General features: G+C 64.6%; 4 protein-coding genes across 23 annotated transcripts; 1 reads left to right on the top strand and 3 right to left on the bottom strand.

Annotated features, from left to right (window-relative positions):
- Positions 1-35: 35 nt before the first annotated feature.
- On the top strand, positions 36-1,422 carry POLR2L (RNA polymerase II, I and III subunit L). Its single transcript, XM_031448314.2, has 2 exons — positions 36-194; positions 1,156-1,422. Exons 1-2 carry the CDS (start codon positions 100-102, stop codon positions 1,262-1,264), a joined length of 204 nt encoding a protein of 67 aa, XP_031304174.1. The 5' UTR covers positions 36-99; the 3' UTR covers positions 1,265-1,422.
- Positions 1,423-2,534: 1,112 nt separating this feature from the next.
- On the bottom strand, positions 2,535-7,329 carry CD151 (CD151 molecule (Raph blood group)). Of its 4 annotated transcripts, none has more exons than XM_031448303.2 (9): positions 7,210-7,308; positions 6,211-6,267; positions 5,355-5,469; positions 5,044-5,235; positions 4,566-4,640; positions 3,894-3,998; positions 3,645-3,803; positions 3,451-3,537; positions 2,535-3,364 (listed from the first exon to the last, which is right to left on the bottom strand). In XM_031448303.2, the coding sequence occupies exons 3-9, from the start codon at positions 5,436-5,438 to the stop codon at positions 3,305-3,307; spliced, it is 762 nt and encodes a 253-aa protein (XP_031304163.1). In that variant the 5' UTR covers positions 5,439-5,469; positions 6,211-6,267; positions 7,210-7,308; the 3' UTR covers positions 2,535-3,304. The 4 variants fall into 4 exon arrangements, with proteins under 4 accessions (XP_031304163.1, XP_031304161.1, XP_031304165.1 ...); XM_031448301.2 differs by having other exon boundaries at positions 6,211-6,419; positions 7,210-7,302; XM_031448305.2 differs by lacking the exon at positions 7,210-7,308 and adding an exon at positions 6,596-6,760.
- A 979-nt stretch (positions 7,330-8,308) lies between these two features.
- On the bottom strand, positions 8,309-13,629 carry CRACR2B (calcium release activated channel regulator 2B). Of its 17 annotated transcripts, none has more exons than XM_064491946.1 (9): positions 11,359-12,761; positions 11,168-11,279; positions 10,545-10,722; positions 10,007-10,153; positions 9,812-9,902; positions 9,585-9,702; positions 9,199-9,371; positions 8,958-9,029; positions 8,309-8,742 (listed from the first exon to the last, which is right to left on the bottom strand). In XM_064491946.1, exons 1-9 carry the CDS (start codon positions 11,521-11,523, stop codon positions 8,701-8,703), a joined length of 1,098 nt encoding a protein of 365 aa, XP_064348016.1. In that variant the 5' UTR covers positions 11,524-12,761; the 3' UTR covers positions 8,309-8,700. The 17 variants fall into 17 exon arrangements, with proteins under 17 accessions (XP_064348016.1, XP_064348014.1, XP_064348011.1 ...); XM_064491944.1 differs by having other exon boundaries at positions 8,309-8,827; positions 9,585-9,677; XM_064491941.1 differs by having other exon boundaries at positions 9,585-9,677; positions 11,359-12,756.
- A 933-nt stretch (positions 13,630-14,562) lies between these two features.
- On the bottom strand, positions 14,563-20,329 carry PNPLA2 (patatin like phospholipase domain containing 2). Its single transcript, XM_010999235.3, has 10 exons — positions 20,200-20,329; positions 19,217-19,541; positions 17,259-17,491; positions 17,109-17,174; positions 16,590-16,799; positions 16,283-16,343; positions 15,979-16,155; positions 15,738-15,870; positions 15,401-15,523; positions 14,563-15,313 (listed from the first exon to the last, which is right to left on the bottom strand). The coding sequence occupies exons 1-10, from the start codon at positions 20,266-20,268 to the stop codon at positions 15,043-15,045; spliced, it is 1,668 nt and encodes a 555-aa protein (XP_010997537.3). The 5' UTR covers positions 20,269-20,329; the 3' UTR covers positions 14,563-15,042.
- Positions 20,330-22,101: the final 1,772 nt, after the last annotated feature.

Genomic DNA, 22,101 nt, shown 5'->3' with positions numbered 1-22,101 from the left:
CATCCCCCGCTCCATGGGCGCGCCCGGGGCGGGGCCGGCGCCGCCGGCGGAAGCGCCGCGGGATCGAGGAGCTGATCGGCTGACTGCTCCGCTACCGCCATGATCATCCCTGTGCGCTGTTTCACGTGCGGCAAGATTGTCGGCAACAAGTGGGAGGCCTACCTGGGGCTGCTGCAGGCCGAGTACACCGAGGGGTGAGGCGCTGGGCCGGCGGGGAGGGGGCTCTAGTGCGGTCGGGAAGCGCTCCCCAAGCCGCGAGCCTGCGGGTCGTGGTGTGGGGGAAGGTTCCCGGACTTCGGTCGGGGCCGGCGTCTCGGCCCGGGGATCAGCGGTCCGGGCCTGCGGGGCCGGCGCAGGAGCTTTCAGTCCTGGAGTTTTCCATCCCTGTTCTCCAGACCTGCCCTCGGGGCAGCGTTGCCGCCGCTCTTCCCCCGCGGCCCCGCAGTTAGTTGGGCGAGAGGAGGGGAGTTAGTTGGGCATCAAGCCGCTGGTGTCTGGGGGCTTCTAGGTGTCTTGACGAGTCCCGGCGCCTCTCTACGGCAAATGAGCCCCCAGCCGCCTCTGCCCATCTGCTCAGTAACTTCTTTTCCCTGCCGTTAGGCCCAACCCCGTGTCCTGCAGACTCACTTGTTTCTTTAGGATGAGCTTCCTGACTCCATAGTCCTCATCACCAGGCCGCTGTTGGGGGTCCCATTTCTGTGCTTGCCCCTTAGCGCTGCAGTCATCGCTATGCCTGTCTGCATCTCTGCCCCCCGACTAGAGTCTGACCTCTGGGCCCTGGGGGCGAGCCACAGGCTCTGCTTAAACGTTGTTGGATGAGAGGGGAAGCCATGGATGGGCTGAGGATTTGCAGCGGGCTCTGAGGAGGCTGCTGGAATAACTGAAGTGCGAGTGAATGTGGCAGCCTGCACGGGGTCCCTCCCTGGAATGCCGGGGGCAGGGGCTGTCCGTCGGCCTCCCCTTTCCCAGGCTGCTGCCTCTGCACACTGGAGGCCTGGGAGGTGACTGGGGCTGCGTCTGTGGGAAATGAGAGACACGGGGAGCAGAGCTGAGGGAAGGTCAGCCAGGGTTGGGGGGAGGCAGTTCACTCTGGCCTGGGCAAGGCCCTCCGTCTGCCAGGACGGCCGGGCAGCAGCCAGCTCTCCTCGCCCGCAGGGATGCCCTGGATGCTCTGGGCCTGAAGCGCTACTGCTGCCGCCGCATGCTGCTGGCCCACGTGGATCTGATCGAGAAGCTGCTCAACTACGCGCCCCTGGAGAAGTAACGTGGACCCAACAGACAGCGTCCTGCCCACAGCTCGTCCCCCCTGGTGTGGGGACCTGGAAGCCATGCCTGCCCACAGCCCTGTCAGCTTGCATCTCCCTCTCTGGAAAGAACCATCCAATAAAGGTTTTTGAGGGCCACCTGGAGGTCCTAACAGTTGGCCTAGCTTTGTTCCTGTGTCCTGCCTTGTGCGTGAGGCCAGCGGAGGTGATTTCAGCCCTCACTGCCCAGGAGGAGGGAGAAGTATGCACAGGGCCCCCATCCACACGGCCGTGCTCTGCCGGGCTGGCTTTCCTGTGGAGGCTGCACTCAGCCCCACAAAAAGCATAGACTGTGAGCGGTTGGGTTGTGGGCCAAGGGCCGTTGGCATCCCCACAGCAGTGCTCTGGGTGCTCCTTAGGCTGAGGACAGAGGTCCTCACATCCTCTCCCCCAGGATCTGAATCTAAAGAACCAGATTCTCTGAGCCCTGAACAGAGTGCCTGCTGTGGTTACAGGGGCCCCTCTGGAGGGCACTGCTGTCAGAAGCTTCCAGGCTCTGCTGGAGCCCAGCAGGCCTGTCCCCTCCACAGCGAGCAAGTGCTGCACAACCTCCACAGGCTGCCTGTAGACCCCGCTGTGGGCTGCAGGTGCCCAGAGGAGGGGCTGGATGAGCTCCCACTGTCCCAGGCATTAACACTCCATGCGAAGAAATGGCCAGAAGCTGCCTTGCAGCAGGGATGGGAGGGGTGAGGCAGGCCCACTCCCTCCAGCAGGCGGAGGGCATCTTGCTCAGGGCCGGCCCAGATGTCTGAAGTGCTCCTCTGACCACAGATGAGGAAACCGGTTCGAGGGGAAGATGGGGTCTGCCTGTGATGGCCCCTCTGGGCCCAGCACTAGCATGTGTCCTTCTGGACCCCAGCTCACTCTTGAGACACCTCCACTCCCCTCCTCCACCTCTCTTCTACCTTCTCCTGCACCTGGTCCCTGCACAGTGGCCAGAAGGACCTCTGGAACCACAAGCGGCCTGAGCCACCTGAGGTCCACCTCCACTTCCTCCGTGGGGCCTTGGCCATACCCGTCACTGGGTCCAAGGACAGCCAGAGCTCTGCACCAGGGCCTGTGCTCATCCCTGCCACTGGCCTCCTCTCCCTTGCGTCCCCAGCTCTCAGCTCACGCCTGGGCCTCTGCACTTCTTTTCTGTGGCACGAGGTGGGTAGTCCTGTCCACCCTGCTAGACATGAAGGCCCTGAGGACCAGAACCATCTCCATCATTAACGTAGAGTTCCCCGATCGGGTCCACAGGCATTTATTGAGCACCTAGTACACAGCAGGAGCAGTCCTAGGCATGGTCAGACAGCAGTGAATAAAGCCCACAGAGCTGCCTCCAGGAAAGGGGAGACAACAGTGACCTGGGAGAGGGCTCTTGCTTGGCTTCCCCAGAGGGGTGGAGGTGGCTTAACGAGAGGCCCCCAATACCTGGGGGCTCTGGAGGTGGGCACATGGGGCGCCTCACCTGCTGCTGCCTGCCATCCCCCTACACCAACCCTCACCAGCCTTGCCCTTCCTGGTGCTGCCCATGACCACTGTCCAGGGGACAGGGAGCACCCTGGGTGGGCCAGCCATTTCTGCCCATCAAACTGGCCCCTCTAACTGAATATACATCAGGGAGCAACCCAAGGACCCAGGACCCCACCCCAAAGGAGGTGGCCTCAAGGAAGGGGGTATTTATTATCAGAACTCAATCCCCACATCCCATCAGCTCCACCCACCCCGGCAGGCAAACAGGCAGACAGAAGGAGCCCTGCCTCAGGCCTTAGGACTTTGGTGTGCAGCTAAAGGCACTTGAAGCTCCCTCTGGGACTGGGGGTCCCCAGAGGTCTTGGTGATGGCACGGCGGCGGGGGCCCAGGCGTGAGGACAAGATCTCCCTGGCAAAGTGGGAGGGGAAGGGGCCGCATCCCGGGCCCGCGGCTCCCCGGCCAGCCGCCCGGAGCATCAGCTCAGTAGTCTACGCATCAGTGAGAAGCGGCAGCTCGGCGAGGCCGGCGGCCCGCGGGCAGGTCAGTAGTGCTCCAGCTTCAGACTCTTATAGAGGCAGCACGTGAAGATCATGCCGAACACCTGAGCCACAGAGCCAGCGTGAGCGGCCCTGGCTGCCAGCCACCAGCCAGCCACCGGTCCCCAGGCCGCCCTGCCCACGCCCGCACCTGCACGCAGGCGATGCCGATGCCCACGGCTCCGATGATCCTCAGGTGCTCCTGGATGAAGGTCTCCAGCTTGGTGATGCAGCCGCCCTGGCCAGGGATGGGAGTGTGCTGAAGGCAAGGAGAGTCCTCCAGGCCCCTCAGGGGCTGTGGCCACACCAGCACCCCCACACCTCAGAAAGCCCCCACCAGCCTACCTCCACCTTATAGATGTTGGAGGCGTGGTCCCGCCGCCCGCAGCCGGCCACCACCGTCTTGCAGCAGCTGTCAGGGACCACGCGGCCGCCTGCCTTGCCTGAACGGATCCACTCGCTGTCCCGCCAGTCCTGCGAGTGGTTGCTGCCACAGCAGTGAAACTGCGGCAAGAACGTGGCCCAGGCTGAGCCCCAACCCCAGGCACCCCCGCAGCCGGGGCCCCTGCAGAGGCCCCCACTCTGCCCACCCACCTCCTGCTGCAGCTTGTCCACGGCACTGGTTACGCCCTCATGGCCCTCCTGGTGGTACCGCTTGGTCATGGTGTCCTTCAGGTTCTCCTTGAGTTCTGCGTTCAGCTGGGGTGAGGTGGTGACAGCTTCAGCCACAAAGTCTAAGGCTCTCAGAGGTGGGGCAGGATGGGGGTGGATACAGACAGGGGAGAGGCGCAGGAGGGCCCCGCGCAGAGCTGGGGTCAGATGCTGGGGTCAGATGCTGGCTGGGGTGGGCAATCCTGGGGGATCAGGTGGGCTGGGAGGGTCACCCAGAGGGCCATGGAAACCTGCCTCCCCCACGGGCCCCCAAGTGGGGAGCTGTCCATCCCTGTAGCCCAACCTCCCTGTGACCCAGCCCCCACCTCCAGGGTCAGCTCTGGAGTGCATGGCGTCCTGTGTGCATATGCTAGTCCCTGCCTGTGCACGTCTTTGTCCTTTCCAGTCCACATGTGTGTGTGTCTCTGGACACACGTGTCCATTTCTTGTGGGTGCATGCCCTGTGTGAGTTCATGTCCCAGTGTGTGGGTATCTGTGTCCTTGTATGGCATGTACGTGTGTCATCTGCCTGCACGTGTCCATCTCTGCATGTGCGTGTCCCTGTGTGTGTCCCTGCATGTCCAGGTCCCCACGTGGCCTATCAGAGCCCCTCACCTGCTGGTAGTAGACATAGGCCAGGACTCCAGCAATGATCTCCAGCAGGAAGATGATGAAGAGCAGGATGAAATACTGGGGGGAGAGGTGGGGATGCCGTGAGGTGGGGTGGGACCCAGACATCCCCATTCCATGAGGACTCCTAGCAACCAGGCACAACAGAGTAGAGCCACCTCCCTCAGCTCCCAAGTGGTCACAGAGTGAGGGCTCTAGGCAGCAGGCAAGGGCTGGGGAACTGCCACACCCACAGTGCTATCTTTCAGGTGTCTTCCTTGGCTGGCCCAGCTGGGATGTGCGGACTCCCAGGTCTGGGTAGGTGGGAAGGGACACCCCCCCAAGTGAGCACAGCAGAGGCTGTCCTGCAAGGTCATGCTCAACCCTGTCAGGGACCCAGAGCCAGCCCCAGGCAGCCTGGCATGGAGCCCCAGTGGGTTCCCTCCCGACCCCCCAACCTCTGTGCTGGCCACACCCTGCTGACCAGACGCAGCAGGTTCCTCCGCTCCTTGAAGGTGGCACAGCAGCCCAGAACACCGGTCACCATGACGACAACACCCGCCACCACCAGGATGTAGGCTGTGGCCAGGTACGTCCCCGAGGCCAGCAAGCTGATGTAGTCACTCTTGAGGGCCAGCGTCCAGATACCCACTGCCATCACGGCCAGACCAGCCAGCTGCAGGCAGTGCACACCAGTCACCATGTCTGGCCCCAGGGCAGAGAGACAGGGCTCACCCCAGGCCAGGCAACTTTCGAGGTCGGGGGAGGGTCGGGGGAGGGGTGCCTGTTCCTCACCCAGAAGCAGCAGTTGAAGGTGAAGAGCAGGTATTTGAGGCAGACAGTGCCGCACGTCGTGGTCTTCTCGCTGAACTCACCCATCCTAGCGGCAGGGAGGTGGGGCAGGGCCCGCCTGGGAGAACCACCAGCCACCAGTGAGGATGGAGGGAGGGGACACAAGTGTCCAGGCCAGCCCCAGGTTGGGTCCTGCCCTAGACAGGGGCTCTGAGACAGTGTCCATGGGAACCACGACACTTCCTGGGAGGGCAGCTCAGGAGCCCCCAGTCCTCCTGTAGTGAGGGCAGACCCCTGGCACCCAGAGCCCAGCTAAAGGACAGAGGGCCTGGCTTCCCTGCCCAGAGCCCAGAGCCCAGCAGTGGGAGCATGAAGGACCCACAGCCATCGGCGGCTGACTCACCTCTGCTGGCAGCCAGGGTAGGAAGCCCCAGCAGGCACCTCCGAGTGAGCTCATGCAGGCTCCCCACCCCACCCCAGCATTCCCTGGGCCCCACGTCACAAGCTGGCAGGAACCTACCGGCTGCTGGAGGGGACTGACCTGCCCCTTTCTAACCTAGTCCTGCGGCCTCAGGGGAAAGGAAAGGTGCGAGGCAGATGGAGCTGGGGCACTTTCAGTGCCGCCCTCGTCCCTGGAACCCGCACAGCCACACCGACCCCAGGGAGAAGTGCAGCTCCAGGCAGTGCTCCTCCCCCGAGACACCTATTCGAGGCACCCACTCTGTTCCGGGGTGTCCGCACTGGGGAGAGTGGGAGGAGGGCTGTGGGGCACAGACAGCCGCTGAGCTCCAGGGCCATATTTCCAGACAGGCAAAGAGCCAACAGAGCTGGACTCTGACCCACCCTACCCTACACTCACCTGGCTAGGGGGGCTGCTCTGTAAGACAGATGGACAGACGTTCCTGAGAAGGCTCCGCTAGAAGAGCAGGGACAGGTCGCACGTCTGACTCAACCCAGATGGGCGGGATCCTGCCACCCCTCTCTGTGGCCCACCCAGGCAGTGGACCGGAGCTGGGCTTCCAGAGCAGGCTGAGAGGGGAGCGGCCAGGCTGCGTATTTTGGTCTGGGCTAGGGAGGGGCAGGGCAGGGCAGAGGATATTTCTGGACAGTCCGACCCTGGGAGGGACCACGCGCCTCCTCCATGCACCCCACTCTGGGCCTCGGCACCAGAATTGTCACTGCCCCTTCCCCCACCGAGCAACAGTAGCAGCAACCTGGGAAGAAAAGAAGGCGCAGACCCCTACCACAGAGCTGTGGGGTGCGGGAGCCTGCTCTGAGGCCCTAGGCTTTCTGGGGAGGCTGCTTCCAGACACAGATCCGGCCCCCACGGCCCGCCCACCGGAGACCGGCCGAGGAGGGGCTGCTCTTTCCGGGAGTATCTGGTGGAGATGATCCTCCCGGGAAAGGGCCGGCCAAAAATAGTTCCTGCGGCCTACGACAGAGCTGTCCCGCCCCCAGCCCCCGCCGCTCAACAGGGCCCGTCGGCGGCCCGCGCCCCAAGGTGGGGGACTCCGCACTCCGCTCCAGCCAGGCCCGGTGAGGAATTCGCGCGTCACCGCGATGAAGTCACCGCGGCCGCCGCCGCCCCCCACGCCCGGGCGCAGCACACGGACCGCCCACTTGCACCGGGCGGAGGGAAGGGGACCAGTGTCCACGCACAGCGAGTGCGGTGCTCAGGTGGAACCGCTGGCCCGAGGGGGCCGCCAGGCCTGATCGAGGACCCGGGAGGCGCCTTGCCCTCGCTCTGTGGACCCTCCGCGCGTCCCGCCTCCCGGCGCCCTTCTCCCTCCGGAAAGGGCCAGCAGGGCCGCGAGGCGCGCAGCTTCTCCCGGTCGGCCGGGCCAGGCGGCGCACTCACCAGCCACGCGTTGGAGTCGGGCCGTCGGCGACGGCGGCGGGGGCGGCGGCGGCTCCGAGCGCGGAGAATGCGCGGCCGGCCGCGAGGCTGCAAGCGAGACGCGCCGGGACGCCCAGGGCCCCGCCCCAGCCCCAGCCCCGCAGGCCCCGCCCACGGCCGCCGACGCCCGGCAGGTCTGAGCAAAGCTCGACGCGCGCGCGCGCGCGCGCGCACCCTCCAGCCAGTGGGACACCGTCTGGTGCAGGCGGTGGGGTCCACCCGAGGCTGCCGAGACCGGGAGAGTTGCAGCCCGGGGGTGCCCACAGCCCAGCCAGGGCCAGCCCCCTCGGGGGGAGCTGCGCTTGTGGCGGGAAGGGGCGGGGGGCGGCGGTCAGGCCAGCGAGGCCCTGGGCTGTGTCCAAGACCCGGAGTCTGCAGGGGTCGGCAGAGCAGATGAGGGAGAGGGTCTGGAGGTATGGTCAGATGCAGAGAGGAGTCCCTCTGGGCGTAGTTTGGAGGACGGCCTGGAGGGGAGGCGTAGGGTCAATGTGAGAGGTAGTCCAGTCTGGAGGGCATCCGCCTGGGAGTGGTGGGAAGATGTGAGGGAGAAAGGGCGGCGCCTGCTGACACGCCGAACTGAGAAGCTGGGAGTGGGAGTAAGGTGGGGAAGGGGAGTAGTCCCAGGCGTGTCTGAGTCTGCACAGTGGGTTGGAGCCGCTCTCCATGGACAGTGGGCAGCGCTCATCCCCAGCTCCCTGCCGGGCTGGCAGCTGCCAGCTCCCCAGGCAGGAAGGAGGGGCACGGGGGGGGGGGCAGCTCCAGGCCTACCCCAGGCGGCTCCACTCAGGACTCCAGCGGGCTTAGCTAGCCCACCCAGGGCCTTGTGAGGACATGGGGTGGGGGCGGCTGACTGAGGCTGGGAGCAGGGAGGAAACCCCATCCGCTGCTTTCTGGGAGACAGTGGCCTCAGTCCCTTTGTCCCTACAGAGTGCTTGTGGGGTGGGGCTTCAGCTCTGACAGACGGTGAGGGCTCAGGGAGACGACCAGGGACACACATGTACCGTGGACACCTAGGTGTACGTCACAAATGCTGTGGCTCACACACAGGAGGCCGAGGAGGTGAAGTCAGTGGACTTTATTTGGACTGGGGGGGCTTGCTGGTTTTGATGGGATGGGGATAGGACGAGGACCTTGAGGGAGGCACATGAGACCCTGACCACCCTGGGATTAGCTCCTTCATGTCTGCAAGTCAGGCAGCCCAGGCAGTCCACTGGGTAGAACCCACACTCTGGATGAGCAGCCCTCAGCCATGATGAGTTGCCTTCAAGGGGCAGCCTCTTCAAGTAACCAAGTAACGCCCAGTGAGTCACCCGGGCCGGTCAGCGGGCACTGGGAAGGTGGCCAGAGCCGCGTCTGGGGGGCCGAGCCCAGCTCCCGCAGCAGCAGCAGGTGGGCCCCAACAGGTGAGCCGTGGTCAGAGCCTTCCCGCGGCCACTGCCCAGCCTCTTGGCCTCACAGACATCCCTCTCGTCTCGTAGCCTTGTGTTCAGCTCCCTGGAGAACAGGAGTCCAAGGGCTCTGAGAGGCCTCAAGAGGCAGCATTCCCGGGTGCCTCTCCGTCATACCAGAAGAGAGGTGTCTGGTGGGGGTGCAGCATGAAGGATGGAGGGCAGACACAAGGAAGGGCTTTCTTGGGATGGGATGGGGTGATCAGGAATGTTTGGGAGCGAGGAGTTCCGAGGGGCTGTGCTGACCCCTTCCTGACGCACCTGAGGAGTTCCAGTTGCCGCAGGAGGCTGAGCTTCTCTTTCTGCATGTTCTTTGAGACGGCGACCACATCTCTGCAGGAGGGAGATAGTGATTTGGACGCAGGGAGGCTCCTTGGGGTACCCCATGACCCCTTAGAGGACCCTGCCCTACGGAGACCCTGGTGGCAGGGCTGGGATGGGATGGGGATGGAAGCCTTCAGCCCCAAGCGCCACCCACCCCAACCTCTCCCCCACCCCCCACCGGCACCGTTGGGTTTGCTCCCGGCGGCCCTGCACGTCGCCCTCCAGTCTGCGGAGCTGCTCCTGCGCCCCCTCCAGCTGTGTCCGCAGCGCCTCGTTGGCCAGCCACAGCTGGGCGTTCTGCGCCTGCGCCTCCAGCTGCTCGGTGGCCCGGGTCTGCAGCTGCTGTTCCAGCTGTGGGTGTGGAGGGGATCGAGGCTAGAGAGAAATCTCCCACGTCCCCGGGGTGCTGCGTTTGCCCCTAATGCCAACAATTCAGGGGCTGGGGATACAGGCACAAGGACCTCAAGCATGCCAGGGAGTGCATGGGTGACGGGGGCGATAGGGGCATGGGCGTGGCCGCTGTGCACCCCCCACCCCGGCCCGGGCAGGCCGGCGGCCGCTCACCTCCTGCAGCCTCAGCCCCGCGCGTTCCAGCTCCTGCTCGCGGCTCTGCAGCTCCAGCTCTAGGCGGCCTCTCCGCTCCTCCCGGGGGAGGTCCTAGGACGCGCGCGGACACCTGAGCCTCCGCGGGTGGCGGAGCCGGGCGGGTGGGACCAGTTCAGAGAAGGCGGGGCTAGGGAGACCCGCGGGTCTGGGATTGGGCCGGGCGCGGGGCGGCGCTGCGGGCCCACCTGACTCCGCAGGCGCTGTCGCTGCTCCCGAAGCTGCTGCTCCATCTCCTCGTACAGACACCTCACCTCCCTCTCGTGCTCGCTCTCCCGCCTTCAGGGAACCGGGGGTGAGACAGCGGCTTCCTACCTGCCGGCACTACAGCCCCCAGCTCCTCCATCTGGCCTCCAGGGAGCCCCCTGCGCCCCAGCCCTCACCGCCGCAGCGCCTGCTCCAGGCTGTCCCGCTCTCGGGCTGCCTCCTCCAGGCAGGCTGATATGCGCAGCAGAACGTCCTCCAAGGAGCCTAGCAGTTCTGGTCGCTCACTCTGCAGCCGGGTCCAGAGAATCCTTATTGCCTGCTGCCTGGAGAGGGCGGGCAGGGGCTGAAGTGGGGAGGGGGGCGGGCTGCCCACTCCACCCTGAAGGGTAAGCCCCCCAGAGGCCCCTGCAGCTTTGAACAAGCTAGGCATCCCTCCCCTGGGTGCCAGGGGTCTGTGCGTGTGCGGGGATTGTGTGGCCAGGTGTCATGTGTACACAGGGCTGTGCCCGTCTGCGCATGGCCATGTGCCAGGTGCAGCCGTGCCTGCTGACTCCTGAAATGCAAATTCTGTGGGAAATCACGCCTGGGGCACTGTAGTTGCAGCTGAGAGGGCAGGACTGGGCCAGAGACCCTGCATGGGAACAGGCTCGCAGGCAGCATGCAGGTAGAGAGATAGCAGATGAGGGCGCTGGGACCCCGCCAGCACCGACTCACTCGCCCAGGACCCGGGCCACCCCCAGTTGCTCCAGCGCAGCACAGAATCTCTCCTCCTCATCGTCCTCCTCCAGGGAGCCCCTGCTGCCTTGCACATCCAACCAGCCTGACTCGAAGGTTTCCTCTGGAACCCGGGAGGGCAGAGTGCCCTGGGCCAACTCCACCCCCACGAACTTCCCTGAGCCATGAGAGGGAGAGATTATCAGGGCTGTGAGTGACACCCACAGCCCAGCCTCCACTCCCCTCCACAACACACATATATCCTGCCCGTTCGCTGAGCAGTTTCCTGTTTTTCTTCCTTATTCTGACCCAGTTCTTGGCCTGGGAATGGGAGGTGACAGCCAGACTTAGGCCAAAATGGGGCATGCCTGGCTCCCAACCCTACCTAGGTTTAGCTCTGGGAGAGGTGTGGGGGGCAGGAGGGTCATCTCCACACACACCACAGCATCGGGGGGCTTTCTGGGTGCCTGTGTGTTCAGACACCTGTGTGCTTTCTGGTGGGAGGCAGCAGAGAGACACGGGCTGCCGTCCACGTGGGCTGTGGGCCCCAGAGTCACACATGTGGCTAGCGGAGGGTCTCTGGGCGGTGGAGTGGTGGGTGGGGGCTCAGGGGCCAGGCTCACCCAGGCCAAGGCAGAACTCCCGAGCGGTGAGGAAGCCTGTGTGGGCCTGGTCCAGACTTTCAAACACAGCCTCAAGCTGTTCAGGTGTGAGGGGCAGGTCGCTCTGCAGGCTCTGGGTGGGCAAGGATGGCAGGGCTGAGTAGCCCAGGTTGGCCCTGGGGCGGGGCAGCCTCTTGGGGCAGGGGACTCACCTGCAGGTCATGCCGGGTGATGAAGCCCTTGGCCTCCTTGTCACACAGCAGAAACAGCTCCTGAGCCTGCTCCTGCATCGCCACCAGTGGCCCTAGGGCACAGCCCTCCTCCTCTCCCTCCTCCTCCTGGGCCTCCCCAGTCCCAGGCTTCCCAGGGCTGGCCATGGTGAGGGTCTCAGCTGCTGGGTGCTGTGAAGCCAAGGAGGAGTCAGGGCCTGAGCAGAGCTGAGAAGAAATGAGGCGAGAGGGGAAGTGAAGGCAGAGAGAGGGTGTGGGGTAAGGGTGTCTGAGGGCGGAGCTGGGGTGGTGGGAGCCAGGAGTGAGCCCAAGGGCCTCCCTGCCCCAGATGGGAAGGTGGGAGAGGGCATGGCAAGGTCCAGAGAGGAGGGGCAACCTGGGGAGGTATGGCCCAATTGCAGGTAGGGCTGCAGATGTTGGTTGTCAGGGGTGGAGTGATGTGGGCTCAGGGCCACCCAGGGAGCTAGAGGCTGTGGCCCAAGGAGGGAGCCAGGGCAGGAGAGGGTGGGCTGGGGGAGAGAGGGTCTCAGTGTATTGTTGGGGAGCAGCTATAGAAGATCTTGTGACGAAAATGAGGAGGTGGCGGCTTGGGTCAGGGCTGGTCAGCCGCAGAGGTGCTGAACAGGTCATGGAGTTGGAGACCTGGAGACGAGGCTGATCTGACTGGGTCAGTGGGAGCACCCAGCCAATCCTGGCTGAGTCCTTAGGCCCTGAGTCTGGGCCTCAGCGCTCTGCCTCCTGCCAGCTGGCAGGCGGGGTAAGCTCCTCCCTCCTGGCCCACAGCTTCTCCCACCGGCACCAGGCCCCTGGGGTGCAGGCCCAGAGTCCCGCCCTGGGCACGATGCCTTCCGTGGCCCTTGTCAGGATCAGCCGGAGTCTATCCTTGCGGCCCCTCCTCCTAGCACTTCACTCTCCACCAGACTGGCCTCCTCCAAGTCCCTGTCCCCAATCAGACCACTTGTCATTCCCACGGCACCCTGACCCTGGATGTCCCAAAAGCTAACCCGCAGTGTAGTAACACCTTCCACCTGGGGTTCCGGACCCCTTGCCCCTCATTCCAGGACCGTGATTCTCTCTCCCCATCCGCATTCCTGGGGATGGGGGCAAGATCTCCAAAGAGGGCAGGTCTGAGGAAGCGCGAGAGGAGGGCGCACGGGGCCCAGAAATAGCTCCCCACTCACACCGCCGCCTTCCCCGGGCGGGTGCTCCACCCCACCGGCGACTCGCGGGCTCCACTAGACCAAAGGGCCATCCCAGCCGGAAGCTGCGCTGCGTCCAGGCAGGGAGGGGAAGGGCCGCCAGGACCCCGCGCCCTGGGGGCCGCGCCCGCCCTGCCCCCGCCGCTGCGCCCCAAGGGGCCCCGGAGTCCCTGACCGCGACCCGGAAGATCGGCGTGCCCAGCGGCGACTGGGAGAGGCGGGAGAGGGCGCGGGGCCGACGCGGGCGGCGGCGGGATCGGGAGGCGCCTACCTGCGAGCTGCGCCGTCCCACCTGCCGCGCGCCGCGCTGTCCTTCTGCGGGCAGCGAGACCCCCGGCGGGCCGGCCCGGGCGGAGCCGCCGCTGCTGCCGCCGCTGTCGCCGTGTCCGCGCGTGTCCCCGCCTCTAGGCGCTTCCCCGGTGAGCCGGCACTCGCCTCCCAGCCCGCCCGCCCTCGCATAGGGCTCCCGACCCCCGAGTGGCTGTCCTCACAGAGCCCGCACGCCTAGTAGGGTGGAGATGCTCCTGGGGACCCTTCTTGAACAAGTGTGGGGGTCCTGAGGAGCCGGTTTCAAGGCACCAAAATGCATGTGCAGGAAAAAGCCAGCAGGAAATAGACCAAAATATTTCCAGTCGTTATCTCTGGAAGTGGGGTGACTTTTTCTTCCTTATACTTCTCAACTTTTGTTTTTTTCCACTTTTAAATAATAAACATGTAATATACTAGAAAATGGTATTTAAAGCAGTGACACAAGTGCCTGTGCCTGTGAAGGTGAGTGACAGGTGGGGGCATCCCAAGCACTCCTTTGGGGGCACAGCCCTGAGGCTGGTTCCTGTTACAGGGTGCTGGGAAAAGGTGCTGGGTGGGACCTGCGTGTGACCATCCTGCTGGGCGAGAAAACCCCAACCTCTTCCCAGGGGTCCTCCTCCCAGCCCCCAACCCACCCCTGCACCCACCTGGAGGGGCTGGCCTGGCAGCTCTGGGGGGCTGGAGGCCTCCGTCTCTCCAGGAGCCTCGGATCCTGCTCAACTGGAACAGGTTGTGACTATAGGACAGGACCTTGAGACCAAGGGGGGGTGGCCCCTGGCACAGGCACACCGGCAACCTGCTGAGCCGGCTCTCCCAGTCGGGCAGTCCCACTACCGACCGTTATTGTTGGCTGGGGGCCGTGGCCACCGCCACCCCAGCTGCCCCATGCCCTGAGGGGAAGGGGCAGATGTGAGCTTAACCAGGTAGGACTAAGAACTCTGGACAGCCAGCGAAGTTCTGGACTCTGTGCCAGCACCCCTCACCCCCACAGGCCCTTTGGGGCACCAAGGAGGGTTGGTTGCATCCCCTCAGACTGCCCAGGGCAGCAGAAGCTTTCAGAAAACCGTATCTACCCCAGAACAAAGTCCAGCCCCCTTCAACTCAGACTCCACCCCACCTAATATCCCAGATCCCTCCTGGACATGGACAGGAGACTGGGTACTCTGCTGGGGGGAGGCTGACGGGGAACAAGGTGTCTGCATCTGGCCTGTGAGGCTGGTCATGACAGGGGAAGACCTGCACCTCCCACAGCGCCTTGGGGGGAACACCCAAAGTGGAGCAGCCCCCCCCCCACGCCACTGCCAGGTCCCCAGCACTCAGCTTGGGAACCTCCTCCGCCACAACCATCCAACCCTGAAATCAGCCCCACGCCCCCACGTCACCGTGGAGTGGAGGTGAAGACACCACCTTTTGTAAACACTTCTTAGTTTTTACTTAGCAAGTATCTTGGTCCCAAATATTTCCACTAGCCCTCGGAAAGCTGTGCCCAAGGGTCCCAGCCAGAAGAGTGAGCTGGAGGGGGTCAGGGGGAGCCCCAGTCCCGGCTGGCAGGCCTAGAGGTGCCAGACTCAGGGAGAGCAGCCCCTGGAAGTCCTGACCTGAAGCTGTAGAGACTGGTCAGCTGGGGGTGGCGGGGGTCGGGGGGGGGTTGTCCCATACAAGTGAAGGAGGCAGGGGCTAAGCTGTCACATTTATTACATCTGCTTTGGCAAAAATAAATAATTCTTCACACACATGCTTCAGCAAAACAAGGAAAACGTGGAGGAAGGAGCAGGTGCAAAGTTCTCAGGAGTAATACTGCCCTGATGGGTGGGGTGTTGGGCAGGGGCGGCAGGTGCAGGAGCCCCTAGCCATGACCGCCCCACTCCAGGGTGGGGTCTGGGAAGGGGAGATTAAGGCACAGAGAGGGGAGCCTTGTGGGGAGGAGTACTCCACGTGCCTGCCTCCTTAGTGCAGCAGGCGAGCGGTCGGCTGACAGCAAAGCCCCCTCTGGCAGCAGGAGGGGCCCCCATCTCCTCACTCTGCAGCGGGGGTGGAGAGGTCGGGGAGGAGGATCTCAGCGGGTCCCAGGGCCCCGTCTCGCCGGGCAGGGGAGCTGGGGGGCCCATCCCTCAGCACCAGGGTCCCAGGGGACTGGGGCAGGCTGGAGCAGGGGCGCTCAGCATGGGGGCGAGCCAGGCGTGTGCTGTGGGGGCGCGGGGCTGGGACCCGCAGGGGCGCGCATGCGCAGGGCGTCAGGCGGGAAGGCCACGTTGGTGCAGAAGAGACTCAGCAGCAGCTGGCGCTGGCGCTCCTCCCACTTGGCCAGCACGTCCCCCAGCGAAAGGCTGTTGCGCATCCAGCTGGGCAGCGCCTCGCTGTAGGCAACGCAGGACAGCGGCACAGAGGGAAGCGACTGGGCGCGGCGCAGCTCCACCTGCTCGGACAGCCTGTAGGCGGGAGGCACAGAGAGGCAGGGCTTTCTTAAGGGCCCCTGAGGCTGCGGGCTGGGGCAGACCTGGAGATGAGGGGCTCACCTGGAGGGCAGGTGGCTGCCCAGCTTCCTCTTGGCACGCATCATCAGATACTGGCAGATACTGCCTGTCTGCTCCTTCATCCACCGGATGTCCTCCGGGACATCGGGCAGCCACTCCAGCAAGCTGGGGCGGGGGTGCAAGGCACCACCTCAGGGGTCATGACCTTACCCTCACACCCACCCCACCCCACCCCATCTCCGTCTGTGCCCGGCTTCTGGGACCCCTGACACAGCATCTCTGCACCCCCTCAGACCAGCTGCCTCCCTCTCCCCAGGGGTGGCCACCACTCGTGGATGATCCCAAGGTTCGACCCCGTGCATCTCCCCCAGCCCCGCACCGGATGGTGAAGGACACGGCGCTCTCCAGCGGCAGAGTGTAGGGCACCATCATGGCTGTGGCCAGACGCACAGGCAGCATGTTGGAGACCGTGGTCAGCAGGTCACTGGGCTCCATGCAGGCCTCCAGCAGGGCTGTGGGTGCGGTGTGGGAGGGAAGTTGGTGGCGGGTGGGTCAGGGAAGTGGAGCCCAGGACCTCTCTGCTCCATGGCATCCCCCACCGCCCTGCCAACCCCACGAACCCTCGTTGAGCCTTGAGGGTAGGTGCTCCAGGATGTGATCCTCCCCAGGCGGCTGCAAGTGACCCTTCACTGCAGTCCTCTCCATGGCTGCCTCAGCCTTCTGTGCATCCTCAGCCTCAGGGACCTGGGGGCAGGCAGGAGGCAGTGCCAGCAAGGGGTTGGGCCGATTCAGGAGACCTGCGTGGGGAGGACCCAACAGGCAATCAGCATGGCCAGCCCACAGGGAATAGCCATGCCAAGCCCACCCCCTAGGCCAGAGGGGCTGGACAAGGCGCTCCCAGCTCCCGGGGCAGCGCCCACGCACCGTTCCGCCGCAGGAAGCGCAGGCCATCCCTGTAACCCTGCTTGCACATCTCTCGAAGCACCTGAGGCAGGGGGGTGCATACATTGGGACGGGGGAGCCAGCCATGCCCTGCTCTGCCTGACAGAGTCCCTGGTGTCTCTGCAACGCCGCCCCCTCCCCACTCCAAGATAACTTGGATCCAGGACCAGACCCAGGCTGGACAGAAGCTGGAGAGCTTGCCCCACAGTGGAGAGGTTGCACAGGCTGTGCCCAGGGGTGGCCGCCCGTGTGGCTCTCCGCAGCTCGTGGCCAGCAGGGCAGGGCTCACCAGGGGCTCGGGTGGGAACAGGGCCTTGGAGAGGCGGTAGAGGTTGCGCAGGTTGAACTGGATGCTGGTGTTGGTGACCCGGAGCTCATGGATGTTGCTGGAGCTGTCCTGTGGGCAGATGTCGCTCTCTCCCGAGAAGGGGGACACTGTGATGGTGTTTCTGAGCTCATAGAGTGGCAGGTTGTCGGAGATGCCACCATCCACGTAGCGCTGGGGCAGGGACATGGGGCCACGCATGGAGGGGCCTGCAGGGCGAGCTGACGGCTCCACCCAGCGGCTATTTCACTTGGTCCTTTCACCCACTGGGCACTGAGCAGATGGCCAGTGACGGGGTTAGGGAGGGCAGCCACAGGAAGTGTGCGTCTGCACCGACTGGCCCAGCTCTTGAGTAACTCCGGGGGAAGTGAAGCAACAGGCAGTGGCAGGAGTGACGGGCTGGGCTGGGCTGGAGGCACAGATGGCTCTCCTCCCCACCTTGTCCCACAGCCCCCACAGGAAAGGTCCTCAGGGGATACTTACCACCCCCTGGAGGGAAGGAGGGATGAGGCCGCAGTACACAGGGATGAAGGTGCTGCAGACATTGGCCTGTGGAGCAGGGACAGAGATAGGGCAGTGAGCAGGGGCCTCGGGGTCCCTACTGCACCCCCAGTGTGGCCCACCAGGGCCTACCTGGATGAGCTCCTCCTTGGAGTTGAAGTGGGTGATAATGACGTTCTCGCCGTCCGAGACGCGGGTCAGGGAGATGCCCAGGCGCCCGCTTGCACGCTCGTGGCCATCAGCAGGTAGTATCTTCAGCAGGCAGCCACGGATGATCTTCACCAGGTTGAAGGAGGGGTGCAGTGGGCCCAAGAACCGCTTCCGGGCCTCCTTTGACACCTCAATGATGTTTGCACCTGCCTCCCCTGGGGCAGCAGGGCCAAGGGTCAGGGGCCAGCACTCGGACTCAGTACACTCCCCATGCCTTCATGCCCAGCATCCACGGCACTGAGACTCATGGCATCTACCCTAGAGGACTCTAAGGCCACCGTGGGGCCTGGCCCACAACTGGGGCTTTTGCCACCTGCTCCGGGGCATAGAGTGGCTCCTGGGAGGGCAGACCGTGGCCCCAGCAGTCTGCCCTCTGCCCAGTATTTCCCAACTGCCTGCCCTGATCCATGAGTCACTGGGCCTGGCCAGACATGACACCCGGCCCGCTTGGGACGAGTAGGAAGCAGAGGCTCACCTCTGACCAGCCTCAGCTTTCTTCCACTTGGCCAGGTCCAGATTCACAGACCCCAGTGCAGCCCAGGGTCCCACAGGACCAGGGGCATGAAGTCAGAAGTCACGGGGCCCCGTCACCCCTGGGAAAACATGGCTGCATCCCACTGAAGCCAAGAGAAAGCAGTACCCCAACATTCCTCTTGGAGCCCCATGGGCACTGGCCTAGGACGAAGTCAGAGCCAAGGCAGGCCCAGAAGCAGGCGGGAGCTGAGGACCTTACCCTCCTCCAGGACCACCACCTGGGTCAGGAGTGGGGTAGTGTGAGGCCAACAGGGGCTCCAGCTGCCCAAGATCACTCCCACTGGTGAGAAAGGGGTTTCTTGGGAGTGGGGTGGGGGAGGCGCCAAAGAAGTCCTGTCGTCAACTAGGTACCAAAGACCTAGGGATGTCTTGAGGCCAGCAGGGGGTCTGAGAAGCACTTGGCTGAAGTTCAGCCTCCATGAGGGAGGGGCAGGGCCACAGTGATGAGTTCCCAGGTCCCAAGAATGTACATTGAGCTTTCCTGCCACCCTCCCCAAGGACAAAGGGCACCGGCAAGATGGCAGGGCAGAACCCTGGACAGGCTCCTGCTGGTTGGGGCACTCCAGAAGCTAATGATCCCTCTGTCACTTGGGCTGCCCTAGTAGGCTGGGGGCCGGGCAGCATTCCCAGGACTCCTGAAGCACTCTGTGTGCTGTAAACACCGTCTGCAGGGCCTGCCAGAAGTGTGTGGGTGGCGGAGCCCCACTAAGGGGCTGCAGAGTCCCAGAGCACCTCTCACCCAACGGAGTGGGCGAAAATGGCTGGCCACAGCTGTGGACACAGGCCCACAGTGGGCCGTGGGAGGACAGGAGAGAGCTTGCGCTGGCCATGCTCAGGCCTGACATGCCACTCCTCTTCTAGGGGCCCTCGGGAGGCCACGGTGCCCAGACACGCTCTTCAGAGGCCAACTCCATACCCAGCACTGGTCTGGAATGGTAGCCCCGGGACGCAGTGACCGCTGGCACTAGGTCGGATGACGGGGCAGGACGGCTGAGGGCCCTCCCCCAGCTCACGGTCCCTCCCACGAGCTATTTTCAGTTTACAATAAAATAGCTAGCGCTGCACCTGCCCACCCCCAACTTTTGCGCCCGAGAGGCGGGCCCTAGGCGGCAGCCTCGGCCCAGAGGCGCGCCGGGCCCTACCCCAATCCCAGGGCACCTTCGGAGCTAAACAAGCCAGGCCCCGCCCCTGGCCGGAGCCCGGGGTTTTTCCCCGGGCCCCGGGCCCGGGCAGAGACCCCCCTCCCTACGGCCCCCGCGGCCCAGTCCGCTGCCCTGTGCAGACGGGTTGGGGGGGCGCTTCACTCTCCCCAGGGGCATCCGCACGGCCCCGCCGGCCCCGCTCACCCAGGCAGGCCCCGGTGACCAGCATGGTGGCCGTGAGCGCCCCAGCCGAGGCGCCGTAGATGTGCGTGGCGTTGGCCACCAGGAAGGGCGAGTGCTCGCGGAGGCAGGAGGCCACGCCGATGTGGTAGACGCCGAGGAAGCCGCAACCTGCGAACGAGATGTTCCACGTCGCCTCCTTGGGGAACATCGCGGCGTCCCGCCGGGCTCCGAGGCTCCGCGGGCGGCCGGCCTCGCTGTGCACTGCGCGCTCACTGCTCGCTCTGGAGCGGGGGCCAGACCCCCGCGGTCGCTCTAACTCGGGTCTCCGCCGGCGGGGTTGGAGACGCTGCGCGGGGAGGTGACGGAGGCGGTGATTTTACCGGGGGGGCGGGACTGAGCCGGCACGCGCGGCCAGTCGGGGTGAGCGGGGAACGGCCGCGCCCTCGGGGCGAGCCCTGAGACCACGCCCCTCCCCGGAAGTCTCCCTCGGCCCAGAGCCCGGGCTCGGAGCCCCCGCCCCGGCCCCGAGACTCGGCCTCCAGCCCCTCCCGCCCGCGGTCCAGGCCACTGGGCCCTGAGACGCCGGCCCAGCCAAAGGCACTGGCCAGGTCTGGACGAGAATCCATGCCCCTGGCCTCTAGCTGCCTTCCCCCACCCCGAACCATCGTGGGCGGCGGGAGGGGACACACAGTGGCCCAGAGGTGTGGGGACCGGGGTCCGGATACCCGCAAAGTTGGAGCAATGGTGTCTAGGCAGCAACCGCCCCCTCCCTCGGGGGTCTGCTTACAACACCCACCCTGGACACTGAGGAACTCGCTGAGGGGCAGGGACTCGAAGGACCTACGGACTCATCCACAGACTGACCCATAAACACACAGGGCTGCACGGGAACCACACAGAGACGACTTCCAGAGAGAACACACCCGTGCCGCAGACACTGTCCCCCAACAACATCCCGGCCCCCGCCCTCCCCGCTGAGCCGCCCCCTCTACCTGGGCACTAACCTGGTCGACCTGTGTCCTGGCGCAGCTTCTTAGGCCGTGGTGGTCTCCGCAGGTGTGACTCGGCCCCATCCGCCGCCACTAATTGCCCCAGCAGGTGGAGCACTCCCGGTGATGTCACCCTCCCGCCCCCTCCCTCTTCCGCATTTTTCTCCTGGACTGTGTGGCAGGCCTAGCCCGGCTTGGCTCCAGGGCCGGCCCTGCACCAACCCCACCCCTCAACCAAGTGCTGGTCTATGCTGGGGGTTGGGTTGCCAGTGTGCGTTTGTCTTCCCAGAACACTCACCCCCAGGCAGGACCCAGCTGGTGCCAGAGCTGCAGCTGGGGGCTGCCCCCACCCAGGCCCAGGCTGAGAAGCCAGAGCAGGGCCTCCCCAGGACACAGCCATCTGGGGTCAGGCCACCCAGTCCTCAGCCTCTGTGCTCCAAGCCACCCATACTTAGCACCATGTTTGCTGGCAAGGATTTGAGCAGTGAGCAAAGTCAACACAAACGGGCCTTACTCAGGGTGGGGTGGGTAGGAGAGATGTTTTCTATAAGCTCAAATAAGAACTAAGATGGGGAAGGGGTGTGCGGATACAGTTAACCTGGGACGGGCACAGGGCCACCGTCCTACAGGACATGTAAAGGCCCTGGGCTCCAGGATTGAGAGGGGAGCTCAAAGCTGGGTGCTAGGAAAGGGGAAAGCAGAGGGGGTGAGGGAATTCCACTGTATGTGGGACCCCAGCCCCCAAGGGCTTTGGAGAGAGGTACAGTACAGAGAGTGTGGTGCTGCTGGAGGCCCTGGGCAGCACAAGCTGAGCCAGGACACTCAGAAGGCCATTTCTGCAACCCACTCCAAGGAGTGGCCAGGGTCCAGGCCCTGCCTGCTCCCGAGACTGGGGGCCCTGGAGGGTGGCGCCGCCCCAGTGCAGGGAGACCTCTGCTCTCATTTCCACATCATGGCCAAATTGCTTTGGATACATGTACCTCCCTCCAGGCCCCTGGGACCACAAGGCCTGGAGCCAGGAACAAGGCAGCCCTTCCTGGAACCCTGGTTGGGGGTGGGACGTGGCCCTGCCTCCTCCCCATCAGCACAGATGAGAAACCTTGGTATCTGATGACTCTGCCAGGCAGGTGCCATGCCCCCACTCCCGTGGTGTCCTCTGGCCCACACAGGGCCCTTCTCTTCAGGGTCCAAGGGTGGTACCCTGGCTCCGTTCCTCTGCAGGTCCCTGTGTCCCTGGGCACCCATTGCTCCACCCCTCATCCCATTCACACTTCCCCGCCTTGTGGCCCACACCGCTATGATCCCTGCAGGGGTCCCCACTCCCCCTTGGCTCCATGTTCCCCCACCACCCCCAACCCCTCCATTCCTAGTCCCCACTCCTCTAGCAAAAGGGATCCTAAGTCTTCCTTCCACCCCACACACACTCCTGCCCTGGGGCCTCTTCCTGAGGCAAGCCCTCCACCCACCCCACCCCGTGTGGTACTCATTACTTTCTCCAGAGGCAAAGCCTTCAGTGCTGTGGCCTGGAACACAGTAGGAGCACACATCACAGCTGGCTGCCCGTCCAGAGTCTTCAGAGGGGGAAGCAACGTGTCTGCTGAGCGACCTGGCATCAGTAAGTAAAGGGAGGGCCCGTCTCCTCTGCCCCAAATTTTGGGCCAGAGCCTAGCAGAAGAGGCACCAGGCCACCAAAGGACATAGGAGCACACAGCCCAGTATCACTGCCCAGGAACCACTTCCACAGCTGGCCAGCAAAGGGGCTGCCCCACCAGACAGCTGGGGACGCTGAGGCTCAGAAGAGCTAAGTGGCTGTCTCAAGTCGCTCAGGGATTAAGGCGGAGCTGGGGCACTGAAATGAACAAGAACTGGGCCCCTGATCCTACAAGGATACGCAGGACCCATACACCCACCACCTCT

The sequence above is a fragment of the Camelus dromedarius genome, chromosome 12 (genome assembly GCF_036321535.1).
Source record: "Camelus dromedarius isolate mCamDro1 chromosome 12, mCamDro1.pat, whole genome shotgun sequence".
In the NCBI taxonomy this organism is placed as follows: domain Eukaryota; kingdom Metazoa; phylum Chordata; class Mammalia; order Artiodactyla; family Camelidae; genus Camelus; species Camelus dromedarius.
Note: the sequence above shows the minus strand (reverse complement) of the source record. Positions and strands in the feature narration are given on the sequence as shown.

What these genes read in the sequence shown, in the direction of transcription:
- POLR2L (XM_031448314.2), top strand. Translation starts at nt 100, where the DNA reads ATGATCATCCCTGTGCGCTGTTTCACGTGCGGCAAGATTGTCGGCAAC. An exon ending in CAGGCCGAGTACACCGAGGG is followed by an intron (nt 195 to 1,155) that starts GTGAGGCGCTGG and finishes CCTCGCCCGCAG; the next exon opens with GGATGCCCTGGATGCTCTGG.
- CD151 (XM_031448300.2), bottom strand. Translation starts at nt 5,438, where the DNA reads ATGGGTGAGTTCAGCGAGAAGACCACGACGTGCGGCACTGTCTGCCTC. An exon ending in CCTTCAACTGCTGCTTCTGG is followed by an intron (nt 5,236 to 5,354) that starts GTGAGGAACAGG and finishes CACTGCCTGCAG; the next exon opens with CTGGCTGGTCTGGCCGTGAT. An exon ending in TGGACAAGCTGCAGCAGGAG is followed by an intron (nt 3,804 to 3,893) that starts GTGGGTGGGCAG and finishes TTCTTGCCGCAG; the next exon opens with TTTCACTGCTGTGGCAGCAA.
- CRACR2B (XM_064491937.1), bottom strand. Translation starts at nt 11,523, where the DNA reads ATGGCCAGCCCTGGGAAGCCTGGGACTGGGGAGGCCCAGGAGGAGGAG. An exon ending in GGAGTTCTGCCTTGGCCTGG is followed by an intron (nt 10,723 to 11,167) that starts GTGAGCCTGGCC and finishes CTCATGGCTCAG; the next exon opens with GGAAGTTCGTGGGGGTGGAG. An exon ending in GACAGCGCCTGCGGAGTCAG is followed by an intron (nt 9,678 to 9,811) that starts GTGGGCCCGCAG and finishes CGCGCGTCCTAG; the next exon opens with GACCTCCCCCGGGAGGAGCG.
- PNPLA2 (XM_010999235.3), bottom strand. Translation starts at nt 20,268, where the DNA reads ATGGGGCCGAGTCACACCTGCGGAGACCACCACGGCCTAAGAAGCTGC. An exon ending in GCGCTTCCTGCGGCGGAACG is followed by an intron (nt 16,156 to 16,282) that starts GTGCGTGGGCGC and finishes CTCCCCACGCAG; the next exon opens with GTCTCCTGAATCGGCCCAAC. An exon ending in GGCAGCCACCTGCCCTCCAG is followed by an intron (nt 15,314 to 15,400) that starts GTGAGCCCCTCA and finishes TCCCGCCTACAG; the next exon opens with GCTGTCCGAGCAGGTGGAGC.